The sequence below is a fragment of the Phacochoerus africanus genome, chromosome 11, assembly GCF_016906955.1.
Source record: "Phacochoerus africanus isolate WHEZ1 chromosome 11, ROS_Pafr_v1, whole genome shotgun sequence".
In the NCBI taxonomy this organism is placed as follows: domain Eukaryota; kingdom Metazoa; phylum Chordata; class Mammalia; order Artiodactyla; family Suidae; genus Phacochoerus; species Phacochoerus africanus.
This window is the reverse complement of record NC_062554.1, coordinates 11,830,743-11,849,438: the sequence shown is the minus strand read 5'-3', so window position 1 is coordinate 11,849,438 and position 18,696 is coordinate 11,830,743. Positions and strand designations below refer to the sequence as shown.

Below are 18,696 nucleotides of genomic sequence, written 5' to 3'. Positions count from 1 at the left end.
GTCGTGGCGCAGTGGTTAACGAATCCGACTAGGAACCATGAGGTTGCGGGTTCGGTCCCTGCCCTTGCTCAGTGGGTTAACGATCCGGTGTTGCCGTGAGCTGTGGTGTAGGCTGGCGGCTACAGCTCCGATTCGACCCCTAGCCTGGGAACCTCCATGTGCCACGGGAGCAGCCCTAGAAATGGCAAAAAGACAACAACAACAACAACAAAAAAATATATATATGAATATATCACTGCTTCCTTCCTTTTCATGGATGTATAAAATCCCACCGATGGATATTCCACATTTTATTTATCCATTCATCAGTTGATGGAAATTTGGGTTATTTATACCTCTTTGCTATTATAAATAATACTGAAATGAATATATGTACTATATGTACAAGATATATTTTTTCCTGTGTACCCACTGAGAAATGAAATATTGTAATTCATACTTAACATTTTGAGCAACTGCTAACTTTTTACAAAGGGGCTGCACCATTTTACATTCCCATCAGCAATTATGTGTTTGTTTTTTTTTCCTCCTTGTGAACATTTGCTATTACCCTTTTTTTTTTTTTGGTCTTTATTTTTTTTTTTTTTAGAGCTGCACCCACGGCACATGGAAGTTCCCAGGCTTCGGGTTGAATCAGAGCTACAGCTGCCGGCCTACACCACAGCCACAGCAATGTAAGAGCCAAGCCGTGTCTGTAATGTACACCATAGCTCATAGCAAGACCGTATTCTTGACCTACTGAGCAAGGTCAGGGATCATTTGTAGGTCATGGAGTTCCAGGTGGGCTCAGTGGTAACGAACCCAACTGGTATCCATGAGGACGTGGGTTCAAGCCCTGGGCCTGCTCCATGGATTAAGCTCTTTTATTTGTTTGTTTAAGGGCTGTACCTGCAGTGTATGGAAGTTCCCAGACTAGGGGCAAATCTGAGCTGTACCTGCTGGGCTATGCAACAGCCACAGCAACTCCAGATACAGGCTGTGTCTGCGACCTACATCACAGCTCACAGCAATGCAAGATCCTTAACCCACTGAGCAAGGCCAGGGATAGAACCGAATCCTCATGGATCCTATTTGGGTTCATTAGCACTGAGCCACAGTGGCAACTCCCTGCTCAGTGGCTTAAGGATCTGGCATTACCATGAACTGTGGTGTAGGTCGCAGAGTTGGCTTGGATACCGTGTTGCTGTGGTGTAGGCTGGTAGCTGTAGCTCCAGTTCAACCGCTAGCCTGGGACTTCCATGTGCCACACGTGCGGCCCTAAAATAAGCAAAAAAAACCCAAAAACCAAAAAAAAACAAAAACAAACCCAGTCATTTGTAGTTCATATTTTAGCTCCCTCTGCATAATTTTTTTTCCTCAGGCTGGCTTTAAGATTCTCCTTCTAGGAATTCCTGTCTTGGCGCAGTGGAAACAAATCCGACTAGGAACCATGAGGTCGTGGGATTGATCCCTGGCCTCACTCAGTGGGTTAAGGATCCAGTGTTGCCTTGAGCTGTGGTGTAGGTCGAAGACACGGCTCGGGTCTGGCGTTGCTGTGACTCTGGAGTAGGCCAGCAGCTACAGCTCTGATTAGACCCCTATCCTGGGAACCTCCATATGCTGCAGGTGTGGCCGTAGAAAGACAAAAGACGGAAAAAAAAAAAAGATTTGCTCTCTAAAGTTTGCTTTTCAGAATTTGACTAGGATGTGTCTACATGTGCATTTTGGTTGGTTGATTGCTTTTTTTGTATTCTTTTTTTTTTTTTTGTCTTTTTTGCCATTTCCAGGGCCGCTTCTGCGGCATATGGAGATTCCCAGGCTAGGGGTCAGATCAGAGCTATAGCCACCGGCCTACACCAGAGCCACAGCAACTTGGCATCCGAGCCTCATCTGCAACCTACACCACAGCTCAGGGCAACGCCGGATCCTTAACCCACTGAGCAAGGCCAGGAATTAAAACTGCAACCTCGTGGTTCCTAGTCAAATTCGTTAACCACTGAGCCACGACAGGAACTCCTTTTTGTATTTATTCTTGATGTTGGCTACAGTTCTTGGATCTCTAAGTTGGTATCTGATGATAAGTCTTTATTATTGAATAGAATGGTTATCCAGATCTTTCCTCAGCCTGTTAAAGTGTCTCTATTTTGCTTGAAATAATTTGTATGGGAGGAGAAGCCTAGAAATTTAAGTTAATGCCAAATATAGAAGGTCTCAAATGCCTTCTGGAATCTTTTAATGTAATGAGGATGTCTTTGAATTGGAGAATTACGTGATAAAAAAATGTGCCTACAGGAATTCCCCACCGTGGCACAGTGGGTTAAAGATCTGGCTTGTCTCTGGGAAGGCACCAGTTCAGTTCCTTCAGAGCGCATTGGGTTAAGGATCTAACGTTGCTACAGCTGTGGTGTAGATTGCAGCTGAGGCTCGGATTTGATCCCTGGCCTGGGAACTTCTATGAGGCAGCAGGTGGGGGTGGGGATGGCGGATGTGCTTACAGGTTGGCATGTGGTTTTTTACCTTACTTCTGTTCTAGGCTTAGGGATGATTAAACTGTTGTCCTTCCCCTTGGAGTTTCAAGGCTCTCTGGAGAGGTGGAATCAGATCATTACTTGGATTTAGGAAAATGCCACAAAAGTGTGTATAAAATTCTTGAGGGTAGAGGAGACAGCTGCAGAGATCACTGCTTTTACTTCCGTTAAATTTGAGTCATCAGATAGTAGTAAACATTTCTGGTATATTTAAGTAGTATGAATTTCAGGGTAAGATTGATTGGATTGGTTTGGTATAAACTTTTTCTTTTATATACTAACAAGAACATTTAACCTAATTTTGCAACAAAACTACCAGTGAAATAAAAATTGCTTTTGTGTATTAAGACTTTTACTTTCTCTGACAGATATGCCAAGAGTTTAATAGCACCTGGGCATGGGAGATGGAGAAGAAAGGCTATCTTGAAATGAGTGTTGAATGCAAGCTAGCGCTCTTAAAGGTAATCAATTAATGATTTGTTACAATTCATTAAAAATTCTCTTGACTCCTGGTTGAATTGAAAAATAACTGGAAAGTAGTTTTTTTGTTTGTTTGTTTGTTTTTAATGACTACACTCACAATTCCCAGGCCAGGGATTGAATCCGAGCCATAGCTGCAATCTGTGCTGCAGCTGCAGCAATGCTGGATCCTTTAAGCACTGCACCATAGTGGTAACTTTGGAAAGTAGACATTTTTATTGTTAGTAGGAAAGGACAATGGATTTTTTTCTCATTTATTTTTTGTTGACAAAACTGTTCTTTAATGTTTTAGGTTGTTTTTTCATACACAAGTATATCTAGGTCTGATGATTTCTGCTTGTAGGGACAGTAGTAGAATGGGCAGTTACGCAGATTAATTTTATTCATTGCAGCCTTAACAATCATTGCTAACAAATACTGTAAACTGTGTTTAATCTTTCACTGATTGACTATATTAATAATTTGATCAGTTTTCCAGATGACTAGGGGTATGCCATAATATACATAACCAAACCAACTTAATTTAAATGGGTCTTTTCTCTCTCTCTGTTTTTTCTTTTTCTTTTTTTTCTTTTTTTTTGGGGGGGGTGTCTTTTTAGGGCTGCATTCAGGGCATATGGAAGTTCCCAGACTGGGGGTCAGATTGGAGCTGCAGCTCCGGCCTACACCACAGCTCAAGGCAATGCTGGATCCTTAACCCACTGAGCAAGGCCGGGGATCAAATCCATGTCCTCAAGGGTAATAATCGGGTTTGTTACTGCTGAGCCACAACAGGAATGCCTAAAATGGGTCTTTTCAAAGTGGATGTATTTCAAGTTTTAGTTTCCCTTTCCCTCCCTGCTTACTTCATAGTGTTGACCCTAATTATTTGCAATGTGGTCAGTGTAATGAAAGGAAAAAAAATACCTTTACAGAAGAAAGTCTACCAGGCTACACCCCAGAGGCAAAGGCAAAGAGTCTTTGATAGGGACTTCATGTATCATCTGTCTGGAAAAAGAGAAGTGGGGAAGAAATCTGACTTTATACCCTAGTCACATACCAAAATGTTTAATAACGAGTCCCTCCAGTTTTGTCATGTGGATATCTTTATTTTCCCCCACAGCATGTGGAAATTCCCAGGCCAGGGATCAAACCTGCACCACAGCAGTAACCAGATCCACAGTGGTGACCATGCTGGGTCCTTAACCCATTGAGCCACCAGGGAACTCCTGAATATCTTTTTTTAAGAGAATTCTCTAAAGGCAGTTCTCAATAATATTGCCTTTCTTGAAAACGATGAATTTCTCAAGCTTTTAAAAATGGACAGCTATTTCAAGAATAGAATTTATCTAAAAATTATTGAAAATTGTATACCATGAGCCAATTTGGGAGACTGTATACAGAATCAGTGCTTTTAAATATAACTGCATTTTTTTGTCATTGGTTGTGTTAAACCTATAAATCTATGTAATATTAAAATTAAATGTTAACTTAGAAATTTATGTTTTAAAATTGGTTATTGTTTATAAATGTACAAAACTGGGGAGAGGAAAGTGAAAGATGGATAAAGTACAAATATTCTTTCTCCTCCTATCCCTGAATCAGTTTCTGGTTGAACATACCACATTTATTGTGATGGATAAACATTTGTGGGATATTTTAAGCCATGTTGTAACTATTTTCCAGTACCTCTGTGAGTGTCAGTTTGATGACAATCTCAAATTCAAGAATATTATCAATGAGGAGGATGCCGATACCATGCGTCTCCAGCCAATTGGCCGAGACAAAGATGGCCTCATGTACTGGTACCAGTTAGATCAAGATCACAATGTCAGAATGTATATAGAAGAACAAGATGATCAAGACGGCTCTTCATGGAAATGCATTGTCAGGTATCTTTTATTGGAATTTTTTCACGTTTATCTGCATGTTCTTACTTTGATCTCTACTAGAATATAATTTCAGACTGGATGATCCCTTTCTTTTTGTGGGATAGGGGAACTTCTAAGACCTAGCCTAGTGCCCAACATGATACCCACAGAAGGCACTTAATTATTTGCCAAATAAGTATATTGAGCAGTGTGGTCCATGTCAGTGTGGTCTTATACTTTTAACTGTAGTTTTCTATTAGGTTTTGTTGTTGTTGTTGTTGTTGCTTTTTAGGGCTGCACTCGTGGCATATGGAAGTTCCCAGGGAGGGGTCAAATCGGAGCTATAGCTGCCGGCCTACAACACAGACACAGCACCTTAGGATCTGAGCCCGGTCTTCGACTACACCACAGCTCATGCAAATGCCAAATCCTTGACCCACCGAGCAAGGCCAGGGATCGAACCCACATCCTCATGAATACTAGTCAAATTCGTTTCCGCTGCACCACAACGGGAACTGCTAGGCATTATTTTTTATTCCTAATTAATTGGCTAATTCATGTGATACTTTAGTATATTTTTAGTTTTTCCTGTGCATACATTTCATTACTGAGGTCTGAAGAAATCTGAGGCACATTGTGCTTTTTTTGCCCTAGTTATTTTTGATAACCTTAGTTCCTTATATTTGTATTGACAGATATATTTGGATGTAAATACTTAATATAAAACCTTACAGTTAAAAAAAACAAAAAAACAAAAAACCTTACAGTAAAACTTTTTTTAGTTGATAGGTGACTCTGGGACTGTTACTCCGAATTTTTGTGTCTTTCATTTTCTAGTTTTGCAAAGTAATACTTAGAATTAATTCCATCAATTCCTACAGTTTATATTAATTTATTTATGAATAGAGAGAACCAATGGATATATCGCCACTAGCTTTCGAAAGACCCTCTTAAGTCATCTTAGTATTTGCTTATTTTGAATTTTAGCAGATTTTTGTTAGTGTTCATTTATTAATGTTTTGAAATGATAATCCATAGAAATTTATAATATTTGTTCAGGTCAGGGAAACTCAACTTTCATTCCATAAAGACAAACATTGAATAAGCTCATGGGGGATTGCTTTAATCATATGGTTTTCCATGTCAGTTTATTAAATTAAGATAAAGTGGGCCCTGAAATAAAATGTACTTGCCATCTTTCCCTATGAATATATACATTGAGAGAGGTTCTTTTCATGATGTTTTACTACCACTTCTGCTCTTTCCTATGTCAGACTTGGTTAGTTGATTCAGACATACTGTCTCGTGCTTTGTAGATGAAGAATGTGTGAGAAGTCATCCTAGGAACATAGTACATACTCAATAAAATTTTGTTCCTTTTCAGCCATTGCCCACCACCTCCTTTTAAGGGTTATTTTATTTTTTTAATTATTTTAATTATTTTAATTGAAGTATAGTTCATAACCATTGCCTCTTTTACAACTTCTAACCCCAAAGATTGAAACTTCGTTTTGTCATAAGAAATATTTATCAGCAGAAAGCGGGAAGGGCAGAATTCCACTAGTGTTGACTTCAGCCCTTCTCATCCTTGACTGTTCTTCCAGGTTTTACTTCCTGTACTTCTGCCTTTTTAAAAAAATCTTTCTATGTGTAAAAATCTATTTATGATAAGCATAAAATGGTATGTGTGGCAGTTGCCCAGAAGAAAATGCTTATATAAAGTGTTCAAACACCGTTTTCTCATGTGAACAACTACAAATTGCTTTAGAGAACTGTGCCAGGTGCCTTTTGGAAGAACATCTGTGAACATGCATATTCCTACCTGTAAATCTGACAGGCAACTTTTCCGAAAGATGTAGTAATATTTGGGATCATTAACAAAATACTAGGTTTATGGACTATGATTTCAGGTAATTAAAGCCAAATTCTGAATACCTGTTTGTCCCTCTAATGTTCCCTTATTTCATTAAACTCATAGAACTGTATTGTGTGCCTGCATGTGTGGAGGCTCTGTGCTGAGCAGTGGGGGTATAGTAGTGAGTAATACAGCTAGGGGATCTCTAGATGAGCTTTAGGCACCTGCAGAATCCCTTATATTGTACGTTGTAGCTCTTAGTTTTATTTAATATGTATATTTTTTGGTTTGCTTATGCCTCCTGTAGATACATGACCTGTGACACGGATTTCAGTTAACTTTAATTCGACATGGTAGTACTGCTTTTGAGAAATGTAGAGAACTGTTAAATCCATGTAACTCTAATATTTGTGAAGGTTGAGTGTGAATTGTGTTATTATTCTTTCCTTTCCTCAAAACTGAGATCTCCATTGTCATAAAATACATTAGGTACCCCAAATAAGTTAGGTCACCATTTCACTTGGCCCTAATGAGATACTTCTCAGAGTATATGTGGTATTTAGATTTGGATGCCAAGCTCTAAGAAGGATATTGACAGAGTGAGTTCTCTATGGGAAGAACTATAAAGAAGATGATTGAATAAGTTGAAAATACCTGATCTAGCAGAAATTTAGGGAGATTTAACTATCTTCATACATTTAAAGAATTGCGGGAGTTCCCGTCGTGGCGCAGTGGTTAACAAATCCAACTAGGAACCATGAGGTTGCGGGTTCGGTCCCTGCCCTTGCTCAGTGGGTTGACGATCTGGCGTTGCCGTGAGCTGCGGTGTAGGTTGCAGACGCGGCTCGGATCCTGTGTTGCTGTGGCTCTGGCGTAGGCCGGTGGCTACAGCTCTGATTCGACCCCTAGCCTGGGAACCTCCATATGCCGCAGGAGCGGCCCAAGAAATAGAAACAACAACAACAACAAAAAAGACAAAAGACAAAAAATAAAAAATAAAATAAAGAATTGCTCTGTGTAAGAGTATTTCTTTCAAGACTGAGCCGCCATCGATGATGAAAATTATAGGGTAGTAGAACTGAGCTTACAGAAGTGAGAACCCTTGCTTTTTTTGTCTCGCAGAAATAATTGTCCTAGGAATGATAGATTCTGTCAGAAACATTCTCTAAACGTGCAGGTTTATATTAAGTAGAGTTTTAAAGGAGGGCAGTAATTTTTTTTAGCAAGAAATATCTTTAGAAACTGAGGTAGTAAATTAAGAGCAGGTAAAGCAAATAAAATTATGACTTTTCATTTAAAAGATTGCACTTGGATATCTTTCTTCACTGGTGAATGTTATTTTTTACTAGTGAAATGAAAAGCGTGCTTTTTTATTTAAAACTGTTTCTTTAAAAGTTTATTTTCTTGGGAAATTGTGGTGTTGTAACATGTTTCTGCCTAATCCTTAAAAGCTTATATAACAAAAATTAAGAAGTCTTTAGAATTCTGGGTTGTTTTTTTTTTTATTTTGTGATAGTTATTTCATTGCTACTTTAGGCCTCAATGAAAGAAGATAAAATGCAGGAAAAAAAAATACATGGTTTGTCTTTTTAGGGCCACACCCACAGCATATATTGGGTCCCAGGCTAGGAGTCGAATCACATCTCTAGGCCCTGGCCTACACCACAGCCACAGCAACGCTGGATCTGAGCTGCATCTGCAACCTACACCATAGCTCCTGGTAACGGCGGATCCTTAACCCACTGAGCGAGGCCAGGGATCAAACCTGCATCCTCGTGGATACTAGTCAGATTTGTTTCCACTGAGCCACTACAGGAATCCCTCCCAGAAAAATATTTTTTATATTTGATAAATAACATGTTATTAAGTGATATTAATTTATGCTAGGGGATATATCAAGCAAATTTCTTAAGGAATGTTAAGGATGAGCAAAAAATATGAATACCATGAAGTTTTAGTTATTTGGTTATTAATAATAATAGAGTTTTAACAAATCTTAGACCAGACTTCATTATGTGGTTCTTAAAGATCAGAAAGAGACTCCTGAAAGTGCTTTTTTTTTTGGTCTTTTTGCCTTTTCTAGGGCCACTCTCGTGGCATATGGAGGTTCCCAGGCTAGGGGGTCTAATCGGAGCTGTAGTCACCAGCCTACGCCAGAGCCACAGCAGTGCAGGATCTGAGCCATGTCTGCAACCTACACCACAGCTTACGGCAACGCCGGATCCTTAACCCACTGAGCAAGGCCAGGGATCGAACCCGCAACCTCATGGTTCCTAGTTGGATTCATTAACCACTGAGCCATGATGGGAACTCCCTGAAAGTGCTTTTATACCAGTCTCCTAAGAAAAAGTTTAGGAGTTCCCATCGCGGCTCAGCAGGTAACCAACCCAGCTGTTATCCATGAGGATGCAGGTTCAATCCCTGGCCTCTCTCAGTGGGTTAAGGATCCAGCACTGCCATGAGCTGTGGTGTAAGTTGTAGATTCGGCTTGGATCCACATTGCTGTGGCTCTGACATAGGCCAGTGGCTACAGCTCTAATTCTACCCCTAGCCTGGGAACCTCCGTATACCACAGGTGTGGTCCTAAAATGACCAAAAAAAAAAAAAAAAAAAGAGAGAGATAAAGTTTTATGCAGACTGTTGAACAATTTTCTTTATAAGGAATCTATATATATGGTCCATAGTCAAATGAAAAGGTATTTGACATCATTACTCATTGGAGAATTCCCAATTTACCTCCACTTGAATGACCAAAATAAAAATGACTTAGACCACCAAACGTTAATAAGAATGTGGACCAACTGGAATTCTTAGACACGTTGCTGGTGGGAATGTAAAAGAATATAACCACTTTGGGAGACGCTTAAACCATTTCTTTGAATGTTAAACTGTTACCTCATTACCCAGTGATTTCACTCCTATGTATTTATCTTAAAGAAATGGAAAAGAATGTTTGTAAAATGCCTTATATACTAACATCCATAGCCTCTTTGTTCAAAATAGTACTCATATGTAGATTACTACTAAGCAATAAAAAGAAATGAGGAGTTCCCGTCATGGCACAGTGGTTAACAAATCCAACTAGGAACGATGAGGTTGCGGGTTCGGTCCCTGCCCTTGCTCAGTGGGTTGACGATCTGGCGTTGCTGTGAGCTGTGGTGTAGGTTGCAGACGCGGCTCGGATCCCGCGTTGCTGTGGCTCTGGCATAGGCCGGTGGCTGCAGCTCCAATTCAACCCCTAGCCTGGGAACCTCCATATGCCGTAGGAGCGGCCCAAAGAAATAGCAAAAAGACAAAAAAAAACCTTAAACATTATACATTTATTAAAATAACATTAAACTTTAAAAGGACCCCCCGAAAAGAATAGAGAAAAAGAAAAAAAAAAAAGAAAGAAAAGGCCTGTGGTGCATGCAAGCCTGTAGTCCTCATATAAAGATTACTGCTAAGCAATAAAAAGGAATGACCTATAATGCATTCACCTCAGAAGCATTATCATGTGTGAAAGAAGCCAAAAAGTACATTATGTTTTATTCCATTTAAGTTCTGGAATTAACTAACCCATGGTTATAGTGTTCAAAACTCTTAATTCCTCTTTGCTTTTGGTAATGAAGAGGGGGCTGAGTAGGTCAGAGCAGGAGGGAATTTTCTGTGGTGACAGTCATATTCCTTATCTTGATAGGGGTGTGAATTACACAGTATGCATTTCTCAAAAATGATTAACCGAACGCTTAAGATCGATTCATTGCCAAGTATGTAAATTATACCTCAGTGAGAATATTTTAAGTATTGATAAATGGTTTGACAATCATTTTCAAAAAACTGAATTCTGAATAGTGTGCAGAGTTTTCATTTACCTGTAATTAGAAACTCTGTCAAGATATTTCTAAATTATATGCTACTAGTACAGCACAGTGATTGAAAAGATGGTCTCTGAAGTCAGTAATTTAGTTCTGCCTTTAATACATACTAACTGTAACCATAGGCAAATTACTGTACTTCTCCGCATGTTCTCCCCTTCCTATCTGTAAAACAAGGGTAATATTAATACCTGTCTAATCAGATTATGTTGGAATTAATGTGCATTAATTCATATAAAGCTTTTGGAGTAGTGCCTGGAGCATAATAATCTCTCATGAACATTAACTTCTGTTAATACTATCACTGTTGATATTACTCATTAATACCTTCCTTTAGTTTCTTGGCCCCCTTAAGAAATATTGCCAACTTAATTATCTTCCTTTTTGTCTTCTTCCTTTTTTGAGAATATATGAAAAAGATGGATTATTATATCACAGTTATTATATGGAAAAGATGGAATATTGTATTATAGATTCTTGCTGCCTAACCGTGCTGTCCTCTGGAGGTACAAAGATATACGATGCTATTCCTAAGCTTTCCATATTGTGGCAGATAGTAAACGATACTCTGGTGTCATAAGTGAGGTCTGTGATGGAGAGCACGCCGGTGTGCTGTGGGGGAACCAGGTACATAACCTGTACTTGGCAGAGGATGATACCGATGCTTAGGTCTGTTTTTGTTTGGTCTGTTTGTTTTGCTGTTTTTATTAAATTGGCTGTCAGCTCAGTTGCTTCTGATTTATTGCTACAACTAATTCTAACTCTCAACATCCCTTAAACTAAGAAAAATCATATTCTACATTATAATAATTAGAATGATATATTCCTTTTTCACCAAAATCTAGATTAACTTTAGGTACAGATGAGTCGTCTGCCTAAAACTTGAGCTTGTAACCTTTCTCCTTTAATATGTTTGTCCCATCTCAGTTAATAGCAGCCACATTTGCTTTGACCCAAAATGTTGGAGACATATGATTAACTTTTCTTTTTCTCTCACTTGACATACATTCTGTCAGAAAATCTAGGCAACTCTCTATGCAAGATATATCCAGGGTCGAAACGTTCCTCATTCGCATCACAGCTGCATTCTTGTCAAAGCCGCCATCATTTTTTAAAAATGCGGTCAGTGGATTTTAGTATTCACAGGGCTGTGCCACTATAACCACTAACTTCAGAGCGTTTTCCTCAGCTCACAAAGAAACCCCATGTCCTGTACATTTGCAGTTACTTACCATTCTTTCCCAGCCCATGGCAGCTGCCAGGTTCATCCGTGTACTACATTCCTTTTTATGACTAAATAATATTCCCTTGTATAGATATACTACGTTTGTTTATCCATTCTGTGCTTGTCTTTGAAATAATAATTGGAATTAGATGGAACACACTTGAGGCTAAGAGAACAGAAGTGTGAACACCTGAGATCATAAGAGGGCATGGTATTTGGAAGAAATGTATCTGATTTCATATGCCCAAATGAAGTAGTGTTTTGAAGAAAAGAAAGCTGGATTTCCTGTTGTAGCAAAGTAGGTTAAGAATCCGACTCCAGTGGCATGGTTCACTGTGAAGGTGTGGGTTCAATCCCCTGCCTTGTGCAGTGAGTTAAAGTATCCAGCATTGCCACAGCTGCAGTACAGGTTGCAGCTGCGACTCAGATTCAATCCCTGGCTCAGGAACTTCCATATTCCATGAGTGTGGCCATTAAAACAAACAACAAAAAAAAAGATGGAGTTCCCATCGTGGCTTAGTGGGTTAAGGACCCGAGTAATAGCCGTGAGGATGCAGGTTTGATCCCTAACCTCATTCAGTAGGTTAAGGATCTGGTGTTGCCCTGAGCTGTGTTGTAGGTTGCACACTCGGCTTGGATCCGGCATTGCTGTGGCTGTGACATAGGCTGGCAGCTGCAGCTTTGATTCAACCCCTCGCCCAGAAACTTCCATATGCCAAACTCATGGCCTTAAAATGAAAGACAGACAGAAGTAAAAAAATCAATGGAGAGAGGGAAGGCACAACTGATTTGTAGTTAAAAGTAAATAGCGTTCCTGTCCTGGCTCAGTGGTTAATGAATCCGACTAGCAACCATGAGGTTGTGGGTTCGATCCCTGGCCTCGCTCAGTGGGTTAAAGGATCTGGCGTTGTTGTGAGCTGTGGTGTAGTCTGGCAGCTATAGGTCCGATTCACCCCCTAGCCTAGAAACCTCCATATGCCACAGATACGGCCCCAAAAAGCAAAAGCAAAAAGAAAAAAAAGACTGGATACTATAAAACTCCTAGGGGAAAACATAGGCAGAACACTCTTTGACATAAATCACAGCAATATTTTTTTGGATCTCTTTCCTAGCATAATGGAAATAAAAGCAGAAATAAACAAATAGGACCTAGTGGAATTTAAAATATTTTACACAGCAAAGGAAACCATCAGCAAAACTGAAAGACAACCTATGGACTGGGAGAATATTTGCAATGATATGGCCAATAAAGGATTAATATCCAACATAAATAAACAGCTCATAAATCTCAACATCAAAAAACAACAAACCAACCCAATTAAAAAGTATGTGGAAATACTGAATAGACACGAAATGTAGGGGCCAACAGGCACATGAAAAGATGCTCAACACTGATAACCATCAGGGAAAAGCAAATAAGAACCACAGTGAGATATCACCTCATACCTCTCAGAATGGCTATTGTCAAAGAGAACACAAATAACATGTTAGTAAGGATGTGGAGAAAAGGGAACCCTTGTACACTATTGCTGGGAATGTAAATTTGTGCAGCCACTATGGATAACAGTATGGAGGCTCCTCAAAAAATTAAAAACGAGGAGTTCCCGTCTTGGCTCAGTGGTAAACGAATCCAACTAGGAACCATGAGGTTGCGGGTTCGATCCCTGGCCTTGCTCAGTGGGTTAAGGATCCGGCATTGCCATGAGCTGTGGTGTGGGTTGCAGATGCAGCTTGGATCCTGCATTGCTGTGGCTCTGGCGTAGGCTGGTGGCTACAGCTCCCATTAGACCCCTGGCCTAGGAACCTCCATATGCCGCAGGAGCAGCCCTAGAAAAGGCAAAAAGACAAAAAAAAAAAAAAATTAAAAAACGAGTTCCCATCGTGGCGCAGTGGAAATGCATCTGACTAGGAACCATGAGGTTGTGGGTTCGATCCCTGACCTTGCTTAGTGGGTTAAGGATCTGGCGTTGCCATGAGCTGGGCTGTAGGTCACAGACACGGCTCGGATCTGGCATTACTCTGGCTGTGGTGCAGACCGGCAGCTATAGCTCCAATTGAACCCCTAGCCTGGGAACCTTCATATGCCATGGGTGTGGCTATAAAAAGAAAAGGAAAAAAAAAAGAAAAATTAAAAACAGAATTACTGTATGAGATAGCAATCCAACTTCTCAGTATATATGTCCCCCCAAAAAACAAAAATACCAATTTGAAAAGATAAATGCCCCCCAATGTTCATAGTAGCGTTATTTATAGTTGCCAAGATATGGAAGTAACCTAAGTGTTTATCAGCAAATGAATGGATAAGACATTATGCTAAGTGAAATAAGTCAGATGCAGAAAGGCAAATACTATATCATCTATGTGGAATCTAAAAAATACAACAAACTAGTGAATAAAATATATTACCAGGTGTAACACGGGCTCAAGGATGTACTATACAGCACAGGAGTATAGCCAGTATTTTGTAATAACTGTAAATGGAAAGAAACCGTTAAGAGTTGTATTAAAAAATAAAATGTCCTATAGAAAGAGCTAAGAAATTTGGATATAATTTGAATATATGTATATTTATAAAAATTCCCTCTAATTCGAAGTTAGGGTCTTTAAAAAAGTATTTAGTGTACTAAATCTAATTGTAAGATCAAAACAGGAGAAATCCCAAGGTGGGTAGTTTTTTATTGTCATAAGAATGGTGCATTAGGAGTTCCCGTCGTGGCTCAGTGGTTAATGACTCCGACTGGGACCATGAGGTTGCAGGTTCGATCCCTGGCCTCTCTAAGTGGGTTAAGGATCTGGCATTTTAAAAATAGGCCTAGCGAAGAACGTCAATATGTTTTTCACTTTCCAGAGTGATCTCACAGATGGGTTGAGGCATTTATTACATGTGGAATTCTCAATGAAGTAAGAATAGTAGTAACATTAAGTGGATAAGGGCTTAGGTTAGAAGCGGGTTGATGTAATTAAGTTCAAAAACAGGAACTTTGGGAGTTCCTGTTGTGGCAGAATGGGTAACGAACCTGACTAGTAACCATGAGGTTGCAGGTTCAATCCCTGGCCTCGATCAGTGGGTTGAGGATCTGGCGTTGCCATGAGCTGTGGTGTAGGTCGCAGACATGGCTCGGATTTGGCGTTGCTGTGGCTGTGGTGTAGGCCGGCAACTGTAGCTCCCATTAGACCCCTAGTCTGGGAACCTCCATATGCCAAGGGTGTGTCCCTAAATAGCAAAAAAAAAAAAAAAAAAAAAAGAAAAAAGAAAGAAAAGAAAGGGACTTTGCCAAGAATTAATTTATTTAACATCTCAAGGTTTTCATTTCCATTTTTTGTAAAGTGGAGATAGTAGTAGACAGGATATTGAGAGAACATCTAATCTAATCTTCTGCTACTAGATAATTAAAACTCTAAAACTATACATTTTATTGTATATGCTAACATGACAATTTGTATAAACATGTATTCATTCTCATGCACAATATTTATAATATGTATAAACCTGTGTGTACATACCCATACACAATATCAAAATCATGTCATTTTAATTTCTGAAAGATGCCTGTCAGTGGCAATTTTATTAATTTCCTTTTGGAAAGTCCAGTCTTGTATAGATTAAGGAAACGTAGGTCTAATAAAGTCATTATCACCAGTCCTGTGTCACACAGCCATTTAGTTTAGAATAGGGATTCTTTTCATTCATTAACATTTTTTAAGAGCCTCTTTATAAGGCAGTGTCCTGCCTCTTTTTCTTTCTTTCTTTTTCTTTTTGCTTTAGGGCTGCACCTGTGGCATGTGCAAGTTCTCAGGTTAGGGGTTGAATTTGCTCTGCAGCTGCCAGCCGCAGCCACAGCCACAGCCACAGCAGTGTGGGATCCAAGCCTAGTGTGCGACATACACCACAGCTCACAGCAATGCTGGATCGTTAACCCACTGAGCAAGGCCAGGGATCAAACCTGTATCCTCAGGGATGCTAGTCAGGTTTGTAACCCTTTGAGCCACAGTGGGAACTCCCAGTATCCCTGCTCTTAAACAGTAGAATTTAGCTGGGATGGCGGTGGAAATGGATAGGATGATAGAGGATGTATGTGACATGACAGATAAGAAAACACGCCATTAAAATTAAAAAAAAAAAAATGATTTCATCTTAATACTAACTACGTAGAAATAACCGGCACATGCCCAGTACATTGATGACACAGATAAGATGGTGGTGCTAATGAATTAACAGTGGCCGATGGAGAACTGAGTTTCCCAACTTAGTGCAGGGTTTTCCTTTTTATGTTCACTGTTTATTATTATTATTTTATTATTATTATTATTATTTTTGGTTGTTGTTGCTGTTGTTGTTGCTATTTCTTGGGCCGCTCCCGTGGCATATGGAGGTTCCCAGGCTAGGGGTCGAATCGGAGCTGTAGCCACCGGCCTACACCAGAGCCACAGCAACGTGGGATCTGAGCCGTGTCTGCGACCTACACCACAGCTCATGGCAACGCCGGATCGTTAACCCACTGACCAAGGGCAGGGACCGAACCCGCAACCTCATGGTTCCTAGTCGGATTCGTTAACCACTGCGCCATGACGGGAACTCCTATGTTCACTGTTACACACTGCTTATCTGAACAGGAAAAATAGTTAAATCATTTTTCTTGTTTCTGATTTGTAACTGGCATTTGAATTGACCATCCTATATCTCTGGATTTGGTAGTAAAAATAGAAAAATTATTGATTAGAATCTGATTTGAGATTTCTGTGTATTTTTTTTTAATTCAAATTGAATTCCCTTCCTGTAATTGTGAACTGTAATTGACATAGTAACACCAGTGTCCAAAATTCTTGGGGTTTTGGACCATGTTATTAGAACTGACTTTGCCATTAATTACTCAGAAATATCTGTGTCATAATTTTATTGCAATATAAAATGTTATTCTCTCTGTAGGTTGAATAGAGTTCTTATTCCCAAATGAATCAAGAACTTGAATTATTTTGTTAAATAAAATTCTTCTTCAAGCAAATTTTACATTGATTAGAGATTGCAACCTATTTTAAAAATTATCAAACTTTGATTTTTGTTTAATTCTGTTCCTACTGTTCTTTTTATCCAAAGAGAGTTGCATTGCTGTTCTAATCAATAGAAAGAATAGTCTAAGATTCCTCTTTCCAGAATCACATTTTAATATGTATTCATTACTAATACATAATTTAAAATTTTAGGGTTAATTAAGGTTAGGTGTATTAGTGTTTTGGATGTTCTTAATGTTTTTCTTTTTTAAATTTTAATTTCTAAAGGTATTGGTCTGAAATCTGTTTACAACACAAGAAAGATTTTTATACTGTCTTATATTTTCCATTGTTTAGAAATCGAAACGAATTGGCTGAGACTCTTGCGCTCCTGAAAGCACAAATCGATCCTGTACTATTGAAAAACTCTAGCCAACAGGACAACTCTTCCCGGGAAAGCCCCAGCTTAGAGGATGAGGAGACTAAAAAGGAGGAGGAAACACCTAAACAAGGTTTTTTTGTGTGTCTTGATTTGCTTTGTTTTGTAATTTCTTCTCTTTTCCACTCCTCTTCCAAACTATAAAAACTGAAATTCACTAAATTTGACAAATTTTATGTCTTCCTATAAAAGAAGTAGATTTTTCTTTTATTTCATGGGGGGGGAGCAAAAAATCATTTGAATACTTTTGTCTTTTATATTGACCATTTAAAAATTTAAATTATAAGTGTTCAGATCATCAAAACATAATATAGCTTACTAATTTAGGTATACATAAAAACTTAGTGAACTTTTAAAATTTTTGTGTTACATAACATAAATGTATATCGCTGTAGCCATTTTTAACTAGGTGTGTACTTCAGTGTGTTGTTGTGCGACCATCGCTATCACTCATCTCCACGTGTCCCTCCCCCATCTGAAACTCTGTGCCCATTAACGCTAACGCCCTCCTTCTTCCTCCTCGCAGACCCTGGCATCCATCATTCTACTTTCTCTCTCTGTGAACTTGACTAACTCGTACAATATTTGTCCATTTGTGACTGGCTGATTTCACTGAGCATAGTGTCTTCAGAGTTCATCCACGTTGTAACATGTATCAGAATTTATCCTTTAAAAAAAAAAAAAGGAATTTATCCTTTTTAAGGATGATTAGCATTCTGTTATATGTATACACCACATTTTATCTATTCATCTGTTACTGGACACTTGGGTTTCTTCTGCCATTTGTCAATTGCAAATAATGATTCTATGAAAGTAGGTGTATGAATATCTGCTTTCACTTCCTTTGAATATATACCCGAAGTGGAATTACTGGATCAGGTGATAGTTCTGTTTTTAATTTTTTGAGGATCCACTGTACCATTTTCTACAGCTGCTACACCATTTACGTTCCTACCAGTAATGCATAAGGATTCTAATTTCTTTTTTTTTTTGTCTTTTTGCCATTTTTTAGGCTGCTTCCACGGCATATGGAGGTTCCCAGGCTAAGGGTCCAGTCGGAGCTGTAGCCGCTGGCCTATGCCAGAGCCACAGCAACTCGGGATCCAAGCCAGGTCTGCAAACTACACCACAGCTCATGGCAATGCCGGATCCTTAACCCACTGAGCAAGGCCAGGGATCGAACCTGCAACCTCATGGTTCCTAGTAGAATTCGTTAACTACCGAGCCACGACGGGAACTCCAGGAATCTAATTTCTTAATATCCTTCCCATCACTGTTACTTTTATTTTTTTATAATAGCCATTTTAATTGAGGTGAGGTGGTATCTATGGTTTTGATTTGCATTTTCATAAAAACTACTGGTGTTGAACATCTTTTCATGTATTTATTAGCCATTTGTATATCTTCTTTAGAAAAATATTTATTCAGGTCTTTTACCAATTTTTAATTGGGTGTTTTTGAGTCTGGGGGGTTGGTTTTCTTTGTTTTGTTTTG

The 18,696-nt window shown here is 39.1% G+C and overlaps 1 protein-coding gene across 2 annotated transcripts in view; it reads left to right on the top strand.

Annotated features, from left to right (window-relative positions):
* RSF1 (remodeling and spacing factor 1) overlaps positions 1–18,696 on the top strand; it is a 157,012-nt gene that overhangs the window by 78,579 nt on the left and 59,737 nt on the right. For both annotated transcript variants that reach the window (XM_047753445.1, XM_047753446.1), the window contains 3 exons: positions 2,876–2,968; positions 4,653–4,858; positions 17,121–17,275. In XM_047753445.1, the coding sequence (XP_047609401.1) occupies positions 2,876–2,968; positions 4,653–4,858; positions 17,121–17,275 (454 nt within the window). The remainder of the gene's footprint in view (positions 1–2,875; positions 2,969–4,652; positions 4,859–17,120; positions 17,276–18,696) is intronic.